We start from the raw sequence: 21,201 nt of genomic DNA on the forward strand, positions 1-21,201 counted from the left end.
TTTAGCCCTCAGATAAATGGAGAGGTGAGAGAGACCCTGAGAAACTCAAAACCCCAGCTAGCTGCTGGCTGTCTGGGGGGCAAAGGAGGCTCATGAGCCTGAGTGTCTGCTGCATCACAGCACGACCCAGCACGGAGCCTGGCACAGGGCAGACGCTCAGTGAGGGTTTGAGAAGCCACATTTAATAATGTGTGGACCAAGAGAGGAAGTGAACACACAAAAACGTGCAGGGGTGAACTAAAAGCCATCCATCCTGCTTACCTCAGACCAAATAAATGCCTTCAGCCATGGGTGGCTTTTCCTTTCCACCTACTCTTTGGTTTGTTATTTGGGGGCTATGGTGTGAGCCTGATGGAACTTTAGGTCTCCAGGTAGCGACCTCTCAGTAGCTGCTGCTGGGCTGTTCAGCACATGTCTTGGAAAGGACTAGCCCCCCAGACACAGAATCCCAGGCTATTCTCATCCCGGGACCTGGGCACTTCCGCAATTCCCGGGATGAGACAGGATGAATGCTTGCAAACTTCATTTCTGCTGGAGGAGGAATTGCCCAGGCTCCCCCTAGTGGAGAATCGGGACACATCGCCCTCCTGCGTGTGGCGTTTCTGGTGTGGGCAGGACAAGCAGGACCGCCCCGCCACCACACCCTTCCTCAGTTTACCCGCAGTTGGTACATCCACACTCTCACAGAATCCTCACCACAAACCCGTGGGTGCCCTTGGTTATCACTTTTGTTATAGGCTCAGTGAGAGGAGGGGACTGGCCCAGGGCCATGCCGAGCCAGGGCTGGAATCCAAGGTGCTCCTCTCTACCCAGCAGTCCCTATCTGGCCTCACACTATGAGTGTCCTTGGCTTTGGCCAGCTGACCACCTGCTTGCATGGCCACACAGCCTGGCCCTTCCCAGCCCCATAGCATTAAGCTCCAAATGGCCGGAGGTGCCCACTCCGTGGGTAGGTCAGTCTTTCAGTAAATATACGCAGAATCCTCCTTACTGGTCTCCCCAGTGCCACCCTTGCCCCCTTGAGTCCATTCTCACCATAGCAGCCAGAGTGAGCCTGTTACAATCTGAGTTGGGTCATGTCCCTCTTTTGCTCACTCACAGCAGAGGCCAAAGACCTTACCTGATCTTCCCCTTCCCACTTCCTTCCTTGACCTCATCTTCTACCTGCCCCCCCTCACTTTTCCCCTCCAGCCTCACAGATCTCCTCACTGATCCTCCAACACACCACCCACTCTTCTGCCTCAGGGCCTTTGCACTTGCCGTTCCTTCTTCTCAGAGTGCTCTTCCCATAGATATTCACATGGTGGCTCTCACTTCCTTTGCCTCTTTATTCGAAGGTCACCTTTTTGGTGAAGCCATCCCCAGCCACTCTATCACCTCCTTATGTTTTCTCCTTAACACACACTCTATGCTTTATTTTTTCCTATTTATTATCTGTTTGTACCGCTAGAATATAAGCTCTCCGAAGACAGGGACATGTGTTTTGTTCACGGCTGTATTCTCAGTGTCCAGAGCAGTGCCTGGTATCCAGTAGGCACTCAGCCAACATCTGCTGAATGAATAGGCGGATGAAGCATTGACCGTCTGCTGTGTGCCTGGCATCAAGGTAGACACACACCAGGTCTCCCCGGCACACCTGGGGGCTCCCCCACCTCGCCTGCATTTATCCCCTTAGGAAGCTTCTTCACTCTTCCTTCCTTGGCCCCCAAAGACATCTCCCCTCCCCTCTCCCAGGTCCCTCCCCACAAAGCTTCCTCCCAGCCAGGTCTGTGGGCGGGGCACAGAGAACACGATGAAAGTGTCAGTTGAACTTAAGAAAGAAGAGGACTCCACTGGCACAGCAAACTTCAGGGCTGAGTTTCTCACCCATGGGGAAACTGAGGCCTGGACTGGGGAAGACCCTTGCTCCAGTGAGTTTGTGGTAGAGACGAGACCTCACTGGGGCTCCTGCCTCCGGTCCAACCTTGACAGTTGTGAGAATTAGCCTGAGGGGTGTCCTGATTCAGCTCCCTCCACAGAACAAGTGCCTCATCAAACTTGCTGAGTACCTGTGGCAGGTGCCCAACCACCTGCCAGTTCACCCACACCAGCCGGCCCCTCTTAGCGGTCAGCTGTTTGAGGATAACCTTCTTAGAGGCCGGCCTTCTTAGGGGGCTGGATTCAGAGGGCTGGGGGACTAGACACAGTGTGCCTCTGAGGATGCTGGGAAACTCTTTAACGTGGGTCAGTGCTTCTCAAACTTTACTGCACACAAACCACCTAGGGATCATCTTCCAGAGCAGATTTGGTTCAGTGAAACTAGACTGGGGCCCAGGACGCTGCAGTTCTAACAAACTCCCCACTGATGCTGCTACACTCTGAGTAGCAAGTGCCTGTCCACGACTTCTCAAACTCACTGCGCGTGGAATCACCTCAGAAGTTCAGACCAATACTGACACCTGGCCCCACCCCAGAGATTCTGATTTAACTAGTTTGGGGTGTGGCCTGGCCGTCTGGATTTCCTAAAGCTCCCCAGATGATTCTAACAGGTAGCAAGGTTTGAGGACCCGGGCCTGGATCACTGTACGTTACTCCTGCCCTCTGGCGCATCTCTGCTCAGGGAGAGCCCTACAACTTAAAGAGCAAGGGATTCGTTGACCCGGTGAGGAAGGGTGAGGAGCTGGGAGGCTACATCCACTCCATCAGCCTCGGGAGAGGGCACCCCAAGGATTGAATGGCGGGCACAGCTGCTGATGGACAGGGGCGCCGACACCCTGAGCCCAGCAGTGGGGAGGGATGGAGAGCCCCGGAGCCCTTCCAGGCAGAGGAGTGACCAGGAGAGCTGAAGCAGCTGGATGGCCCCGCAGAGCCCCATCTTTGGCTCCGTGCTTGACCCTGACTCTGATAGAGAAATAACCCCCTTCCCCTCCTCAGCCCAGGCTGCCTCTCTCCCTGTATCTGTGCACTGGCCCCCAGCCACCCAGGACCTGAGTAATTGATGTGTATGCTGCCCCCTCCCGCGGACCGCGAGCTCTCTTGGTGGGCAGGGACCGTGTCTGAGTCATCTCTGCCTCCAGCCCCGGACCCTTGGCTCTGGGGGCGGGAAGGGTGTGCAGAACTGAGTGCGATCCTTGGGGTGCACTGTGGCTCTGAGCCGCTCTGCTGCAAGTTCCCGGCACACAGCAAAGCCTGCACGTCGTGGTAGTAATTGTGGAGGTAAATCTTGGCTGGTCTCCTCGCAAACACTTGGTGAGGCATTCCATAAATCTGTCAGCAGCAGCATTAAAATTTGATGGCAGGCGGCGCGGGTCGGCTCCGGCACTGCGACTTCCCAGCAAGGTATGACACCGTCACCTCCCTCTCATTAGTCAGCGGCAGGACGCTCAGGCCTCCGTGCCGAGTCAGGCGCGGCCCTGGGGGGAGGCAATTCTTCAGAGGAGGACCCCTGGCTGCTCTGAGGGACAGGCCAAGGTCTTGGCCACAGGAAAGTAACTCAGCCTTGGGCTGATGTGAGCTGAGAGAAGGCATACCAGGAGGCTCCGGGAATGTGCTGGGAGGTGAGCGGGGCTCTGAGTTGCAGGGGGCTGGGGCCATTTTTTGAGTCTGGGAGCTGGTAACAGGGGCTGGGGACTTGTTCAGCTTTATACGCGGCCTGGTGGAAACTGTCTATTCGCCCACAAAAAGACCTCGAAGAACCCTTTCAAAGGGCATGGGGTTGGACTCATCATTTCAGCAAGCAGAGGGGCGATTGAGCATGAGTCTGGGAGAAAAAGTGTTCCTTAGTGCAGAGAGATTGGAAACCAATCTTGTCTACTTCCCACCTGCCATGGTTCACTTGGGGAAACTGAGGCTACGTGAACCTCCAAGGCGTATATCCAGGGTCGCACAGTGGTAGAGGCAGAACAAGATTGGGACCCTGACTCCTAGTTCAAGGCTTCCCCTACAGTCAAGAATTTGGAGCATTTGTTGAAATATGAGAAAATCATCTGGAAATATAATTTTCATTAAAAACAAGTCCCAGTGCATCCATTTTTTCAGCTGTCACACAGAGCGTGTGTTATGTGCCAAGACCTGGGTTAAGCATCAAATAGCCCCTCACGTCTGTAGAACACGTTTTGATTCACAGAAGACTTTGAAATGTGTTGATGCAGTTTAGTCCTGTGAATGCTGCAGTGCCACACTGCAAATGACCTCAGGTTCAGAGAAGTAAAGTGACTTCTCCAAGGCCACTCAGCTGAGTGGCCGAGGGGTTTTGACAGGGACTGACCGGCTCCAAGCCCATGGTCTTCCCCTGAGCCTCAGTTATCAACACAGAATGGCAGCCATGGCTGCTCTCACTACCTGTGCAGAATATCAGTGCCCACCTTTTTACCATAATTTACAAAAGTCATAATGTGGTTCAGAGCTGTCCAAGGGTTTCAGGGTTTATCTGTCAATGTGCCTCATTGGCAGTTGCCTTGACGGAGCTGAAAAAGATAAGAGTCAGGCCTCTGTGGCCCATTCCACACCAGGACACATTGTGTCCTGCGGAACTGCCTCCTCGCCCCCAGGCTCCCTTCCATGGGAACAGTGGCAGTGCACTTTGATCTTCAGAATGCAGCCGGGGCTGGTGGGAGGTGCATACGAACAGATTTCAGTAACCCACTAAATGATGCTGCTTCAATGTCCTTCAAAGCCCAGATCACAGTCACTTCTTACAAGAAGCCTTCCTGGATACCCCAGCCAGAATAAATGATAACTTCTGCTCTGCTTCTAAGTCCTCCTCACCAATTTGCTGGTGCCTAAATGCCTAGTTCTGGATCTAAGGAAGCCTCTTAGATGCAGGGTGTGCCCTGAATACGGGGCCTGTGCACCATCCCGAGTGGGGGGCAGGGGGCCTAGCAGAGAGCTCTGAATAGAGCCACTGTGAATGCTGAATTGAACGGATAAACAGAATTCTTGTGACTCTATTAGACATCCATCACAAATTTGTGAGCTGATTTTCTCTGGAATGCAATTTAGTGTCATCCCCGCAGAATTCTGTAGAACCTGGAGTCTGGACGTTTAGGCTTGGAATGGGGGCTTTTGGCCACCTCCTGGTCACTCAAAGAAAGTCTTCAGGTTTCCAGACCCAGCATCTTCTGATGGCCAAATGAGTACTCAGGAAAAAACCTGCCCAGTTTTCCAACCCAGCTTCGGCCCCCTGGAATGCAGTCTGGTCCTGGTTTCTGAGCTGTAACTATCAGTGGTTTTTGCTCTTTTGTTTTTTTTAAACTTCTTTGTTCTTTTGGAGTGAGCCAACCTTGGTGCTGTCATTATGTGGCAGTGAGGCCAAGAGAGGCCTGATGGGGGTCCTAGCCCTTCAGGATGGCACTCATCCAGTGTCCCTTTCCACCTGTAGGACCTGCACCCTGGCCCCTGCAGCAGACATAGCTCACCTCTCTTTTCGGTGTGTTTTGTTGCCTTCGTCTGTCTTTCTGTCTCATGCTTCATGCCTCTATCAAAGAGCAAGGACCAGTGTTTCACTAATGCTTTGTAGCATAATTTCACGATCTGTTTCTGTTGAAAGCACCTGGCTCAAGGAACAGCTGTCGGACACACGCAGTGCTCACTCAGCCAGCATTTGTACTATGGGTGGAGCCAGGCGCTGGGGGCCAGCCGGGGCCACTGGGATCTGTCAGTCACACATGATCAGTCCTGGCTCCTGCCCTCAAGGAGGAGCCACAGACTCACCAACAGGGGAAGCAAGATAGGGTCACAACCACCCTGAGTCTGCGCAGGAAGTGCTCTGGGCCATAGCCAGGGATCCACCCAGGGTTGGGGGCTCACGGGAAAGTGAGGACAATCAATCCAGAAAGGCCTCCTGGAGGAGGTGGTATTTGAGCTGGGTTTTGACAAGGTGGGGGATCAGACATGAGGAGGGAGAGGAAGGTGGCATTTCAGATGAAGAGCAATGGGGCAGTGGGAGGTATGGCTGGGAAGCTCATTGGGACAGACCCTGCAGGGCCTTGAATGCCACTGTGAGCCTTCTGGGCATTACCTTGCAGGCTTGGTCCTCACACGTGTGTTGCCTGTGGGCACTCCCAGGTAAGGGCACACTAGAAACCAGGAACTCCCCAGTTCTGCACACATACTCACAAATCAGGTGTTGTCTTGCACCCTAGTGAGACATTACGTTGTCTTGTGCATTGTTTGCTTAAATGAGAGCATTGAGACAGAATTTTGGAATAATACCACACCAAGAGAACAGATTAAAATTGAACCAGAAGTGCTCAATGTGAGTCAGAGCATAGCCATGGGTCTCACACTGAAATACCTACGGGGCCAGGCACGTCACAGAAAGAGGGGAAATCAGCATCGGGAACAAGACAATTGTATATTGCTTGTTCTGTAGCTGATGACACATTTGCCCCTTTAAAACACTAGGCAGCCAGGGAAGAAATGCACAGTGTGGCGAGTAAACAAACAAAAACCAAACAACACTGAGCAGACCAGCAATATGTTTCTGTTGGCCCCGCGTGGTTCGGGGGCCCCAGTGTTGCCTCTGATGGGTGGCCAGCAGGTGGGGTCTGTGCACGTCCTGTGGTCTGTGTTGGAGGCACTGTAATGTGACTGTGGCCTTGTTTCCCCTAAGTTCCCTGAAGGGTCCCTGCATTCGGGACTTTGTAGTTGCAGACAACAGGAAGTGGGCTGCAGGCACAACAGCCTCCTCTCTACTGGGGACCAAGTCAAGGCTCAGAATGGTCACTCCACTGCCTCATGGTGGAAGAGCAGGGACTCAACCCCGGTCTTCAGCTCCGTCTCGCTGTGCCCCTGCCAGCACCACCATCTAACTGCAAAGTCCACGGCCCTCCAGAGAAGCAGAAATGAGACATTCTGCATTCTCCCCCTCACTCTCACCCTCTCCCTTGGTTTTTCTCCTCTCTCTGTTTTTCTGAAGGGCTTCATGGCTGGCCTAGCTGGTGGGAGAAGAGGTTTTTCCCAGGAACAGATCGATGCTCTGTGTGCTGGGCTGTCCGGGCTGACAGGGCTGACCTTTACCGAGTTTGCTTGGGTTTTCCTTTCTCCGTTGGGAGCCCAGGAAGGTCTTGCTCTGGAGAGAAGACAGTTGAGAAACCTTGGCCTTCAAGGGGACCAGATTGGGGGTGGGTGCAGGGAAGATAGGAAAGGGGGGATCTGAGCCATGAAAGCCCTTTGAGGTCAGTTATTTCAATCTCTCCCGTACACACTGCCTTTGCAGATGAGAAAACTGAGTCTTGGTGAGAAGAAAAGACTTGATCAAGGTCACTCAGAGAGGCTTGACGGAGCCCCAGAATCCTGCATGTGTGTGCATGTGCACATGGATATCTGTGAATACGTGTGTTATATATATTGTATGTACACACGTATATGTGTATGTATCTATCCAGTGTATATATGTATTTTATAATAACGTAGGTGGTATATTATATAAATAATATGTAATATATTTGAAAGGCTGGCTGTGCCTGTGTTGGGTGCTCTAGTCAGGATCACTCTGGCCATAGACAGTGTTGTATATGCCCAGGTACCTGCTGACCCCTGAGCCACGGTGCACCATGCAGTTCTACCAAACCACAGGGAAGGACTGTAGAAGTCTCATGGTCCTTTTCAAATCATTCCTTCTTCCTCCTCTTCCTCTGCAGAGATTTTCTCTCAAAGCCCAGTTTGAATCCTTCAGAAATAGAACTTGGCTGCGAAGTCACTTTGAAAGACTTTCTGTATGTTAATTACAGCTGGCCAAGGTCTTGAGCAGAGGTGGGAGCCCACCATCTGCAGATGGGGTCGGCCCCCAGCGCGCTCTGCAAATCCCCATCATCTGGCAGGTGTCGTTTTGGGTTAATTAAGAGCTACACTGAGCCCTTTACCTGTCACTTCTGAGAATTTTAGTGAGAGTGAGAATTTTTGACTTTCTTGCCATCTCTGAGCTTTTAGCAAAGGGGAAACTGAAAATATCTCTGATTCTGCCGACTTTCCTGGCCCTGGAATCTCCAGGACAGCTGCATTCAGTGCCTTTTCTTTTTTTTCTTTAATATATATTTATTTATTTTTGGCTGTGTTGGGTCTTCGTTTCTGTGCGAGGGCTTTCTCCAGTTGCGGCGAGCGGGGGCCACTCTTCATCGCGGTGTGCGGGCCTCTCACTGTCGCGGCCTCTCCCGTTGTGGAGCACAGGCTCCAGACACGCAGGCTCAGTAGTTGTGGTGCACAGGCCTAGCCGCTCCGCGGCATGTGGGATCTTCCCGGACCGGGGCTGGAACCCGTCTCACCTGCATTGGCAGGCGGATTCTTAACCACTGCGCCACCAGGGAAGCCCCAGTGCCTTTTCTTGTGGCCCCCTTTAAACTTTTAATTTCAATCACTCCTTTCTAGTTACCTAGTTATTGGTTTTTACAATAGTTATTGTTATTTTACAGCCAGCTCTTCTATGTTTGAAAGATGGTGCTGTTTTGGGAAAATCCACCATTTATCCTAAATTTCTTAAGTCTCTGCTTTCTTTTTGGGCCTTTGAGGAGAGAACAGCTATTCCTCAGCTTGATTCTGTTTAGTAGCTTTGGAAGGGCTTTCCATTTGCCACTCAGGGGCCTTTCAGCAATCGGGCGGCCCTGGCACATCCCATTGGTAAGGTTTACCCTAATCCTAGCCCCGCCCTGTTGCCTTCTGATGACGTGTTTCCGGTCCAGTGATGTGCTGCCAGTTACCTCACTTCTGTCTGATGCAATCTTGATTTCCGGTTACACCAGCCACCATTCCACGCCCCCCCACCCCGCCCCCCCCACCCCACCCCCCCGCCACCGCCGTGACCATGAATGAATGAACCAGATAAGAGGGAAACATCAAAAGACGAAAATAATACACACACACTTATATTTGGTTCAGGAATTACACGGTTTATAGAGGGATCAGGGTTACAGGTTCTTAGTAAGGTATCTTGACCCAATAAAGCGAGGAAAATAACATTAGGAGTAAACTCTGCCCAATCAGTTGGGGTGTAATTATTTGTGAATCGGATCTCTGGATTCCAGCGTTTGCTGGATTCTGATTTTTGCTCCCAATCAATTTCCACTGTTACCTGACCAGTGGAATACTGACTAATAAAAGACTTAATAGGCGTTTCAGTGAAGGCCGCAGGAGGTTCTGCAGGGACTGGAGTATTTTTCTGCAGAATCATCGGAGGTGGATGTTTGCACCCAGAGCCTCCCATGTTAGGATGAGGCTGAAAATTGCCATCAGTGTCAGGAATTTTCGCCCAAATAGGGCCCTGGAGATAGATGTCTTTATCCATACATACCCGACCAGGCTGTACACCCATATATAAGGGCACTTACTTTTGTGGTTTATTGCTGGGGGTGTTTTGACTCGACGGAATTTTTCTGCCAGAAGTAGCTGCATAGATATTTGTTGTTTCAGTCTCATCTTCTTTGGTGAAATGTGGGGTAGGTGCTTTGTTGGTGGTCTGCATTATCAAGCTGTTATGTACACCACCTTCCCTGCATTGTCGTTCCAGTTGCTTATGCCATTTGGTCTGGGCCTTCAAAAGCTCTTTGCGGGCTTCCCTGGTGGCGCAGTGGTTGAGAGTCCGCCTGCCGATGTAGGGAACACGGGTTCGTGCCCCGGTCCGGGAAGATCCCACGTGCCGCGGAGCGGCTGGGCCGGTGAGCCATGGCCGCTGAGCCTGCGCGTCCGGAGCCTGTGCTCCGCAACGGGAGAGGCCACAACAGTGAGAGGCCCGCGTACCGCAAAAAAAAAAAAAAAAAAAAAAAAAAAAGCTCTTTGCATTTGCCAACCAATTCTCCACTGCTTGGTCCTCTAAAGACATGTTAGGTTGATTGTTTTCTTTATTGGTTGAGAAGCCCTGCATGCATTGCCACGGGCCCGGCTCATAGTTGGTGTATTTTTGCCCATAGTTACTCTTCTTAATTTTTGTGGTTTGAATTGTGCCATCTGCTGAAGTTTGGTAGAACCCATATAGGTACCGGTCGACAAGGGGGTTGGAGAGATGAGTCACTCTTTGATTATGCACAAGGCAAGAGTGAAAAGGGAGGTCTTCAAAGGCATATTGAAAACCGAAATTATTGCCAATGCGAAGCATCTGACTGGAAAAGTATTCTAGGCAATAAAAAGCTGAGCGTGGATGTGTTCCCTCTGCTCTTCATATGCACAGTGCAGTACCAGTACTGAGGCCATATAAAAACATCACCGGGAAAAGCAGGCAAGCACCCCTCGGTGGCATTTCCAACCACGTATGGCAGCTGGTATGTGTCATCTGCAAAAATCTGGATGGTTGACGTTAGGTTATTGGCAATTGTCTTTGTGCCTGCTGCCTCCATGACCTCCTTAACTTGTATGTTGAAAATTTTGATTCTACGAGCCTTTGGTCGGATGCCCCAGTAGTTGTTGATGAGTCGCTGACAGTCTTGGGGACTCCAGTGGCACTGGAATCTGTTGAAGTCGAGGTAGGCCCAGGGGTGCTGTAACCCAAGTAGGCGGACATGTCAGAGGCATGGCCTTTAATCTGCTTGTAGAGATTGTTGTCATAGAAGGGGAACACCCAAGTTCTCGTGGAACGAGTGGTGACGAGATTCCCTTGCCATTGAGAATCACATGCCAATTTCCTGAGGACTCTCCAATGCCTCTGTTGCCGCCGCCTGCATCTGAAACTTCTGCGTCTTGCGTAGCCATCTCCAAATTACTGCTTCCTGCGCTTCTCACAGTAGCCACTCCAGAGGATCCGCGGGGGGCCAAAGGGGTACATTCTCCTCCTCGTCCTCCAGCGGGGAGACTGGGCTCTCCAGGGCTGGTGTCTTTAGCGGCTGCGGGGGTGGGGTGGGGCATGTCTGTGAGGCCCATAGGTGTCAGCAGGCGCTTCTTGGCCTGGAAGACACCTCGGGTAAGGTTTCCACCAAAGGAGGTATCTCCTGGGAAAGAGTCTATCAGCTCTTGGTCTGCTGAATTAAAAGTGAGATAAGAGTTCTTTCCCTCGATTATTTTGTCGTAGGTCATGGACTCGCATGGCTGCATCCACCTTGTTGACCTGACAGCCCTTATCAAGGCCGTTAATAGGGCCAAGGTACTTATAGCCAGGGAGGACAAGACCCATTGCAGAGTGTTTAGGTCGTCCTCCAGATCCAGACAAAGCTGGAAGCCACGAATGCTGTTGGTTTGGTTTAGGGACAGCGCATCCAGGTTTTGAGTTGCACCAAGTAGCCGCTGCCCGGATAACATTCATAACAGTCAAAACTGTGATGAGCCAGGCACGTGCGATATTCCCGCGTATGCTTATTAGATTGATCCAAAACCACCAGCTTCGCCAACCCCTTACGTTCCTCGCACGACAGGACAACAGCTCTGTCACGGCTAAACTTGCGCTCTGGACACCTCACCTTTATTTCAGCCAGACCAGTGGTGTCAAGGCACTGTGAACAGGTCAAGAGACTCCTCTTGTGTGTTTTCCCTTGCCTCCTGGGGGGCCCCTATATCCCTGTGTCAGCTGCTGATTCAGCAGATGCGGCAGGGGACAAGGGAGGAGCTGGGGGAACTTCGGCACTTTCCAGCTGACATGGGGAACTTTCAGCTGCTCACCAAGGCCATGGAAATCCCCTCGCTACCGAAACTACAACTGGTCTATTCACAGCACTCTCAGGTAAGTGGGGTTTGTTAGCGCCTGTAGGAACCTCGAACACCGGTTCAACTGGTATAGCATTGCCATGGCCCCACTGGAAAAATTCTCTTATCTCCCATTTACTTATTTCCCCAAATCATGCCTGAGTTTTACTGTGAACCTAAAAAGGAACATTCTTTCCTCCAAAGGTTCCTTATGTTCCAGGGTAGTGCTGTTCCCATCAACCACAGTACCCGTATATATATTACTGGTAATAAGTACAGGCGTTGGTTCAATTTGCACAGAACCTTTACATTTTTGATCAACCCCGCATGGCCGACCCACCCAAAATGGCTTTAGCAGACTCTACAATTTTACTGGTCATCTTTCCTTCCTCCCACCAAATCACCATCTTATCTACCCAGTCATTGAAAGGAAAGTTCCCATTAGTCCAGTTTCCACAGCCATAAAATGGCACAGCACGGGCAATAGCCTCCACGAGGCTTGTCTTGCTGGTGGTCGCAGGTCTGTAGAACCAGATGGCGGTTGCACTTGTTGAACTCCCGCCGGGCCCAGCGAACTAGGATGTTCGCTGCCAAGACGGGGTCGTACCGATTCACCTGGAAAAGTTGAAACACCTTGTTCCTTGTGATGTCCCCGACCGGAAGCTTGCCTAGCAGGTAGCCTTCGGCCGACTTTGTCAGGAGCATTTCGGCTCGCGCGTTCTCCAGTGCTGCTCTGTTGAGCTCGGTTGAAAGCTGCTGCGAAAGGATTCTTTGTCTTCCAGCAGCCATTGTCTCTCAGAAGTTATTACGTTTTCGACTAGCCAGTCCACACCCTCGCTGTATTTGTGAGTGGTCCTGTTAAGAATAACAGGTACCGGGCTTCCCTGGTGGCGCAGTGGTTGAGAGTCCGCCTGCCGATGCAGGGGACACGGGTTCGTGCCCCGGTCCGGGAGGATCCCACATGCCGCGGAGCGGCTGGGCCCGTGAGCCATGGCCGCTGAGCCTGCGCGTCTGGAGCCTGTGCTCCGCAACGGGAGAGGCCGCGGCAGTGGGAAGCCCGTGTACCGCAAAAAAAAAAAAAAAAAGAATAACCGGTACCTTGTTACTAGGGCCACAGGGCTCTGGCTGCAGATCTTTCTTCCACTGAGCGATCAAAGCTGGGCGGCTCTCCGTATGGAGGGTGGCTGGAGAAAAGGCTGGAATGTTAGTCCATGCCCAGTGAGCCTCCGGATGCTGCTTAGTGAGGAGATAAAAGACAGTGTAGCTGGCATCAACAGATTTAGTCAGCCCGCCTTGTTTTGTTTCAGTCAGTTACCCAGTCCTCAGTGTTCGGGGTTATACCCTCCAAGTCATCACGCTTGATAACTTCCTTAATGTGCTTGATACGTCAGCCAAGCACAAAGGACTTAACTGTCCCCTGCTCTAACAGACAATGCAGATGAAAGTACTCACTGCCCTCTTCTAGTTAACAGAAGGAGAGATGTCAGGGCTAATCTTAGAGCTCCGTGTTCACAGGGAATGACTTGGTCAGATCCCCAGATAACTGGGTTCTCATGGTCAAAAGGCCCCCTTCTCCGGCAAAAGAGAACTTTCCTTCTCTGGGGTGAAGATAATGTTCTATATCTTCATAGAGGTTTCCGCTACACAGGTGTATACATTTGTCAAAACGCAGCAATAGTACATTTAAGATCTGTGCATTTTATTATGTGTACACTTTACATCAAAAAAAAACACTTTTAAACAAATAATGAATTTCAGTTAATGATACGCAGGCTGAAATACTCAGGGGAAAATGTATTGATGTTTCCAGTTTACTTGGAAATACATAAAAGATAAGATGAATGAAAGGCTGGAGGGAGAGAGAGATGATAAGCAAGTGTAAGAAAATATTGATGGCGGAATTAGGTAGTGAGTACACAGTGTTCACTGTAAAATTCTTTCAACTTTGCTGTGTGTTTGAAAATTCTCAGACATACCAGAGGTGGGGAGGGTGGTGAGGGGAGGATTTTCTGTCCCCTGCTGGCCCAGCCCAGTGATGTCTTCCTTGGGATGGTGGAAACCCGGGGACTTGGAAATAGGCTGGTGTTCTGGTCCTGCCCTGGCCCTGCCTGGTTTGTGGCTTGGGGGAGGGGAGGTTGAAGGAATTTATCTCTCAAGTTTGTCCAGTTCAAATAATCTGGAACTATGAGTCTCAGCAGAGGTTGGTGAGGTTTAATCTAAGATAAGTTTGTGGTGGGGGGAACGGGCATATCTTACTTCCCATTAATTCTGGGAAGAAGTGAGTTGCTTGGAGTTGGGTAGGAATGAGGGGAGTGATCGCTAGTCCCTCGGATACCTAGTGAGAAGCCAAGTCCCTCGGCCCCGAGCCCCCGAGTTCTCTGCTCTAAAATCTTGGATGGGGTTATCATGAGATGGAGTGCCACGCCCTCTAGATGCTTCCTAACTGCACTCAGACGGGGTGTTAGAGGGGGAACGGTTAACTTCCGCGCGCTCACGCCTGTGGCTCAGGCTTCCTGACATCACGGAGTTCTCGGGCCCTGTGATCCACACTGTTCTTGGACCACAGTCTTTCACCTCAACCCCACTGGCTGCCCAAACATGGCACGCAGCTGCTTCCTTCGATTTCCACGTGGGGAGAAAACACCAGCCCAGTTGTATTGGCATTTGAGTGTGTAGCAGGCTTTACGTCCCAATGTGGGTGACTTAAAACGGGAATTAGACGCCCACTTCTTGAATGTTCTTCGCTCCTCCCACCCCACGGGGCACGGACGTCTCCTCTTGTCTCCCGCTTTCTCCTTCTTGATAGCAGAACCTCCCTCGGTTCAGGTCGTTCAGTCCTCCACGTACCACACATGAGCTGTCACCATCCCCACCCCTGAACCCAGCTTTGGGCCTCCTTTTGCATATCCAAGAACTCAGCAGTAAAAATAAATAAAGCTCTAAAATTCCTTTTAGGGACTGATTCAGTCTTCCCTCACTCCTCAGCTTCCCCAGTCTCCTTGGCACAGGAGCAGGTAGTTTTGTTCTTCCAATAATATTGTCTTGTTTACCTGTCACCAATCCTATGATGTAGGTGTTTTATTAGGCCCATATTCAAGATGACAAGACTCTGCCCAGAGAGGTTCCATTACTTTCCCAAGGCCACACAGCCAATAAGTGGCAGGCTGACTACAGACCATGGGGGCAGGCTCCCTCTCAGCACTACCACGGGAAGCCCACACCCACCCTGTGGGCAGGCTCCTCCCTGCCCCCTCCCCACTTTCTGGTGGCCCAGCACAGTGCGGAGGCCTAGCTCACGGTGCCAGTTCCAGGCCTGGTCTCAGAAGGTCCAGTCTTGCTTTCTCCTCAGGACTGCTCGCTCCTGGGGGACTGAAGATGGAGAAGATCATGACCCATGTTTCGTTGTTGAGAGTTCTTGGGGCTTCTGTCGGAGCACCTCCAGACACGGTCTCTGAGGAGGGTCCATGTGCTGTGTGCTTCCCAAATGGAGGTCTCACTGCCTACTGGGCATGAGCTGCTGGGCATGAGCTGGCACCGCAGTCAGGCCTCACGGAAGATTTTCTTTTAATGCATAAAGAAAAGGTTTCCCAGTTTAAAGGGTTGGCATTTTTGAGAGATGCCCAAAGCACGGATCAGTTAGTGGAATGAGGCAAGTGCCCCGTGGTGTCCTTGGTGCTGGGCAATCATAAGAGAAGCGTCTATTGTGCAAGCTCTGTCTTGGGCCCTCGGGCCTCACCTCTGGGTGCCCCAACGATGATCCAGAAGTGGGGCTTTCATATGATGCCTGAGAATCTCATTCCTGTGCTGGAGGAGCATTGCTTCGTGCCTGTGGATGTTGCAGCTGTGTTGTCCCTCAGGCTCCCGTTCCCTCTCGCTTGGATTGTGACCACAGCCTTCCAGCTGGTCTCCCTGACCACGGGCTCACCTCCTGCAGCCCGTCCTCCAGGTCCTGGTCCTCCTGAGTCTGAAGGCTTCCCGGGTCCCAGCCCTGAAGGGAGAAATGCATAACGTTTCTGCTCTTCCCCACTCTGCTCCATAGCTTGCCTCTGCTGGGGCCTCATGAAGACCTGGCTGTGCGGGGGTCACACTCTGTCCATCCCACCCCAGACTTTTGCTTGTGCCCGGAATGCCCTGTCTGCCTCTGCATATCAAACTCCTACCCATCCTGGCTCACATGCTCCCCTCCACCCAGAAGGCATCCCCAGTGCTTTCCCCAGACCTTGTCTTGGCTGGACCAGGCTCTCTTTTCTAAGCTGCGGTCCTAAGATTTGAAGGAAAGAAGGTGAATGTGCCTCAGGTGTCGTGATGATGGCGAATTCAAGCAGGGGAGACACAGCAGGAGATTGGAGCCTCCAGACCCAAAGAAACCCATCATCAGGTGGGGCCCACAGAGCCTCAAGGAGAGGCCTCCCTCCCTGCTGGGAGCACTGTGGCCCCTGAGAAGTGAAATTCAGGCTCCGCAGATAGGAATGGCCTTTAGACATCACTTGGTCTGATCTGCCCATTTACAAATGGAAGACAGAGGCCCAGGGTGGGAAGGCAGTGTCACATGGGCAGAGGGCCCTGGGCTGGGAGACAGGAGGCTGGACTTGGAGTTGCCTCCTGGCCTGGGCAAGTCCCCCCACACCTTCCTGAGCCTCCATTTCCTCACATATAAAATGCAGACAGTTGCACCCATCTCGTGAGCTTCACAGGACTGTCAGGAGGGTTAAATGAGATTCTAGATGCCAAGGAGGCCTTGGTGACCGATGTCAGGTCATTGTCATGTGACTGACATTTGCTGAGCAGTCACTGCGTGCCAGACACTGTGTATCATTCATTCAGTCTTTACAGTGACCACGTGCAGTGGGATCTATTAATTGTCCTGACTCGACTGAGGAGGAAACAGGCGCAGAGAGGTTGAGTAACCTGCTGATGGTCACAGAGCTAGGAAGAGGCAGACGCAGGATTTGGACCCAGGCAGTCTGGCTCCAGAGCCCTTGCTCTGAAGCGTTCAGTGGCAGCATGTGGGCTTGAATCTGGGTGGTCTGCTGCTTCCCAGCCATCTTTGTGGCCGAGCTAGTCCGGGTCCACAGACAGGCAGCTTTCTTGGCAATTGAGGACCTGGTCTCCCCACAGCTCATGGGTGAGGACTCCCTAAACCCAGCCAGCTGCCTGTGTGGCACTTCAGATAATGACACCATCCTGGAGTCCCCAGCATGTGGCTGGACCAGCCCTGAGGTCTGCCTCATGCCCCAGAGACCGTGAAGCTCCCCTTACCCAGAGGGCACACTCTCACAGGGCATTTCATAGGACAGGGGCCCCGCCGAAGGTACCACCATGCCAGTGCTCTAAACACAGCAGGCAGGGTGGGTCCCTGGGGGTTCATTTCTTCCACCAGGAACAGGATGGCGTGGTGGATGGAACCTGGGCAATGGATCGGATAAACTGGTTTGAATCCTGGCACACAGCAGGTGCACAATACACCCCTGGCTATCAGTACTAATCATGGAAGTAGTGAGAGCCGTCATCTGTGAACGAATGGGAGGAGTTCCCATTCTTTCATTCATTTAACAAATAGTTTTCAGGGCCTGCTAGACATTGAGATAGAGGCATGAACTCCCTGCCCCCATGGAGCTTACATCCTAGTGGAGGAAGCAGAATTAACAAGAAAGATAAGCACAATAAGTTAGATACGTTAGATTGTGATCAGTTCAATGGGGAAAAGTTAAGCAGGGAAAGTGGAAGGAGTTTCCATTGGAAATGCAATGGTTCAGAGGTGACATTGGAGCAAAGCCTGGAAGGAGGTGAGGGAGAGAGCCATGTGGACAAGAGCGTCGTGTTACAGGTAGAGGCAGCGAGCTACCGGCGGTTCATGGAGCACCGACTGTCTGCTGTGGACGGGGTGTTACGCTGGGGGTGGGTGGCATGTGGGTGCTGAGAGGAATCAGACACTGACCTGCAGACAGACGCTTCCATGTCACAGGAGAGTCCCGTGCAGGTCAGGGCAAATCTGGCGCTGTGGGGCACAGCGGGAGACAGGGTGTGCCCCAGGAGGGGCAGGAGAGGGGCTTCCCAGAGGAAGAGGTATCTGAGTGGGATTCTAGAAAGTCAGGCAGGTGGGGACAGGGTCGAGGATGGTGGGCAACACTGACAGGTACATCCTCTCGAGGAGTTGTTTATGGCCCTTTGCCAATTTGGGGACAGAGTTGAGGGGAGGGTGTGGGATGGACAACAAGGATACAATTAATTAATTAACTCCAGCTGAACAGGCCCGAGACTTGCACTTTTGGGGGCTGGAGATCAAGGCTTCCTGAAAGAGGTGGCCTTGGAGCTGGGCCTGGCAGACAGGCGCGATGCTGCTAGATGGAGATGCAGAGGTGGCCTTTGCTGGTGTAGTCCAATGCCCCGGGCCAGGCGCAGTGCTGTCAGGAAGCGCCTCTGATGGGGCAGCTCCGTGGGTGTCCAGAACCCTGGGGAGAGGGTGGCTGTCCCCCTTCTCCAGGCGGCTTGTGGCTCTGCTCCCCCACCCGACCCCCCAGGAGGAGGAGGAGGTGCCGTGGCGCTGATGGAAATGCAGAGGCTGGGCTGCTGTGGCCCAGCACTGTCACCATGCTCTCCCTTGCACGCTGGAACCTGACACCCTGACCACTGAGGCATAAAAAACAGAGAATTGGAAGGCTCAGCCTGTCAGGCTGGGAGTGGCCCCCAGAGAGGCCAGAGGAGGAACGCATGTGTGCGTGCGCGCGTGTGTGTGTGTGTGTGTGTGTGTGTGTGTGCGCGCGCGCGCATGCCTTGTCTGCAGTTGCCTGTGGAAGTGGGGAGGAGGCTGGCTGGGCCCGGGGGGTGGGAGCGGCTGGCCCTCGGGCCTGCTTTATTGTTCCTGCTGTACCTGGTGGAGCCCTGGGGCCCCTACACTTGGGCCGAGGCCCCCAGAGAGAAGGCAGTGCTCCAGGTCCTGACTTCTGGCTGGCTGTCCTTCTAGAGGCTCCTGCCCTTCGGCCCTTTGGCTTCCCTAACAAGAATCCATGGACGCGTGGATGGTGCAAGGGTGGTCTCATGGGGCTGTGTGAGTCCTGTCACCACTGCCAGGGTGGGGCCCACATGCTCTGTAACCAGTAGCCTAAAAAGCCACTCAACAGCCAGCTACCTATACAACTGCTGCCAGGCACTGGGGCTGCCACACCCCAGGAGCTGCAGCCACAGGGAGGAGACAGGAGGGGCCTGTCCTGCTACAGAGCCAGGGCAGCAAGGTTTGAGGGCAGGGATTTTGAGCTCCTCTCCTGACACTGGCTAGTGGTAAAGAGGCTCTCCTGTGGCTGGAAGTGAGGGCACAAGGAAGTGCCAGACGCAAGCGTCATGGCTCCACGAACAGCTGGGCAAGAGTGAGCCATCCTCAGTTACCGCTCTGCCCGCCCACACCCACTGCTCTCTCCACCTGGCGCAGCTTGCAGCTCTCGGTCCTTTCCCCACACCCAGGAGGCCCCCCCCAGTCGCTCTTCCGTGCTCCCCCAGCCCTTCAGCTTGTCCCTTCATCTCAGCAAAGTGCCAGGGGCCTGAGTTTATGTCTCCTCTTCCCCACTGGACTGAGGCCTGGGGAGCAGTCCTCTCTGGATTCACAGCACAGAGGTCTAGACTAGAGTTGGGGTCATCTTTGGCTTCCCAGTCCAGAGCCACTCAGGAAACACATGGAAGTGGCACTGCATCCACACTGGGGTCCTGGAGTGGCCTCTGTCAGCGCTGAGAACCAAGTCCCAAGCCCCAGACTGCTTGATTCTCAGCAGTTGTATAGGTAGCTGGCTGTTGAGTGGCTTTTTAGGCTACTGCTGAGAACCAAGCAGTCTGGGCCTTTGGACTTGGGTTGGGTGAATCTAGGCTGTTTTGTGAGAGACCCTGGGCATCAGTCTTCCCATCTGTAAAATGGGTCAATAACCCCAGGGAACACCTGGTAATCCAATGGTACACATGTGAGAGGTTGGTATTCAATCCCACTAATAAGAAAAAGGTTATAGGGGAAAATGTAGACAATGCCAATGACAGCTGTCCACTTGATAAGGGGGTGGACCGGACTTGCCTTTCCTGGTTACACAAAGTACCCACAGTTTATGAAAGAGACAAATGCCATTGGCATTTTCCGAACCTGACTTGACATTTGGTTCCTGTTTCTCTCTCCACCCACCACATGCAGGGAGTGAGTTTTCCGGGAGCCCCTACAGCCACCCTCAATACCCCTCGTACAACGACTCCTGGAGGTTCCCCAACCCAGGCCTGCTCGGTGAGTACTGGCGGAGGCCCTGCGGGGCCCCTGGGCCATCACCTGCCCCATTGGGCACCCTCATTGGGCGAGGGTCCCTCAATATCCGCAGGTCCGGTCACTGAGGTGGGGTGGGTAGCTCTCCCCAGATGCTTGCAACGTGGGAGTTGTGATGGGGCTTCAGGACAGTAAACACCACTCCAGCCGTGCTTATGCCCTCAGCGCTCCCCCCGATGTTTTAGTGGATAAGGGAAAATGGCACAGAGGGGGAACAGATTTTAAAAGGCCATTGAGGGAGAAAGAGAAAGGTAGGAAAAGTGCCTGCCCAAGAGTAACATATTTCTTAAGAATCATTGAATATTTTGGCGAGAAATCTCTAAATAAGAGCAGCCAGTAGACCAACTTGGATTGATTGGTAGTGGCTATCTGTCTTGGTAAGGACTCTGAGGCATGGATATTGATTAGTGATGTCTGCCATGGACACCACTAGAGCCAGCTCCATTAGAAATGGGTTGCCCTGTGGCTGAAGGCCTGCCAAGTCATGCCGTTCCGAGCTCAGCTGGTGCCCAGACTCTGCCCAGGCCTCAGACTGCAGATGGTCCATGGCTGCGGCCACCCTGATCTGTGTACATCATCAAAGATATTTGGGCCACCCCAAAGACCAAGCAGGGCTAACTCAGCCCTCAAAAGGCCAAGGAGAGCCCTTTGTTTTGTTGCAATGAACTTACATGAGACCAGCTGGTGAGTGCCAGCTGGAGCTGAAGATTCTGGAGCATGAAGCAGGGGCTCAGTGCTCACAGATGTCACACACCCTGGGGGCAGAGCCAGTGAATCAGCCTGTAGGCAGCAACACCGATCTCTCCCCAGCAGTCAGCTGAGGAATTTCCACTAAGGTCAGGCATGGAAGGGCCTCTGAGACCATCCAGGTTTATCTGTACAGCTTAATAAGGCCTGCTTAATTAAGAACCTGTTACTTCCCTGGATCCTGAATTATTTCAGGACTGAGAAACATAGACTTTATCAAAAAAGCAAGAACCTGGTGTCTTCAAACTCAAGTTGCTAGGCATGGGTCTGCGAAGGAGGCCATGAAGTCACAGCCTTGGCCCCTTCCCCAACCTGCTTTGGTGATTAGGACAATGACGTAGACACCATCCCTTCCTGGCTGCAATCCTCCCATGAGTTTGAGCCTTGGGCCGCCCAAAGCATTCTGGTGCAGCTTGCAAAACTTCAGGTGAAATAAGGAACAATGCCAACTAGCACTCCAGGCCCTGTGCCTGAATATTTCATTTTATAGCAGACTGGGTTCTTGCCATCTGTGGCCTCCTGGAGGGGCTGAATCTGGGGACTGATTGCTCAGACTTCTTTTTTGGTTTTGGTAAAAATTACTT

The 21,201-nt window shown here is 52.6% G+C and overlaps 1 protein-coding gene across 2 annotated transcripts in view; it reads left to right on the forward strand.

The window, feature by feature from the left end:
* PAX5 (paired box 5) overlaps positions 1 to 21,201 on the forward strand; it is a 190,089-nt gene that overhangs the window by 156,288 nt on the left and 12,600 nt on the right. For both annotated transcript variants that reach the window (XM_027105494.1, XM_027105495.1), the window contains exon 9: positions 19,748 to 19,834. In XM_027105494.1, the coding sequence (XP_026961295.1) occupies positions 19,748 to 19,834 (87 nt within the window). The remainder of the gene's footprint in view (positions 1 to 19,747; positions 19,835 to 21,201) is intronic.

The sequence above is a fragment of the Aethalodelphis obliquidens genome, unplaced genomic scaffold (assembly GCF_003676395.1).
Source record: "Aethalodelphis obliquidens isolate GAN/ISIS:26980383/991018 unplaced genomic scaffold, ASM367639v1 scaffold7, whole genome shotgun sequence".
NCBI classification, from domain to species: Eukaryota; Metazoa; Chordata; class Mammalia; order Artiodactyla; family Delphinidae; genus Aethalodelphis; species Aethalodelphis obliquidens.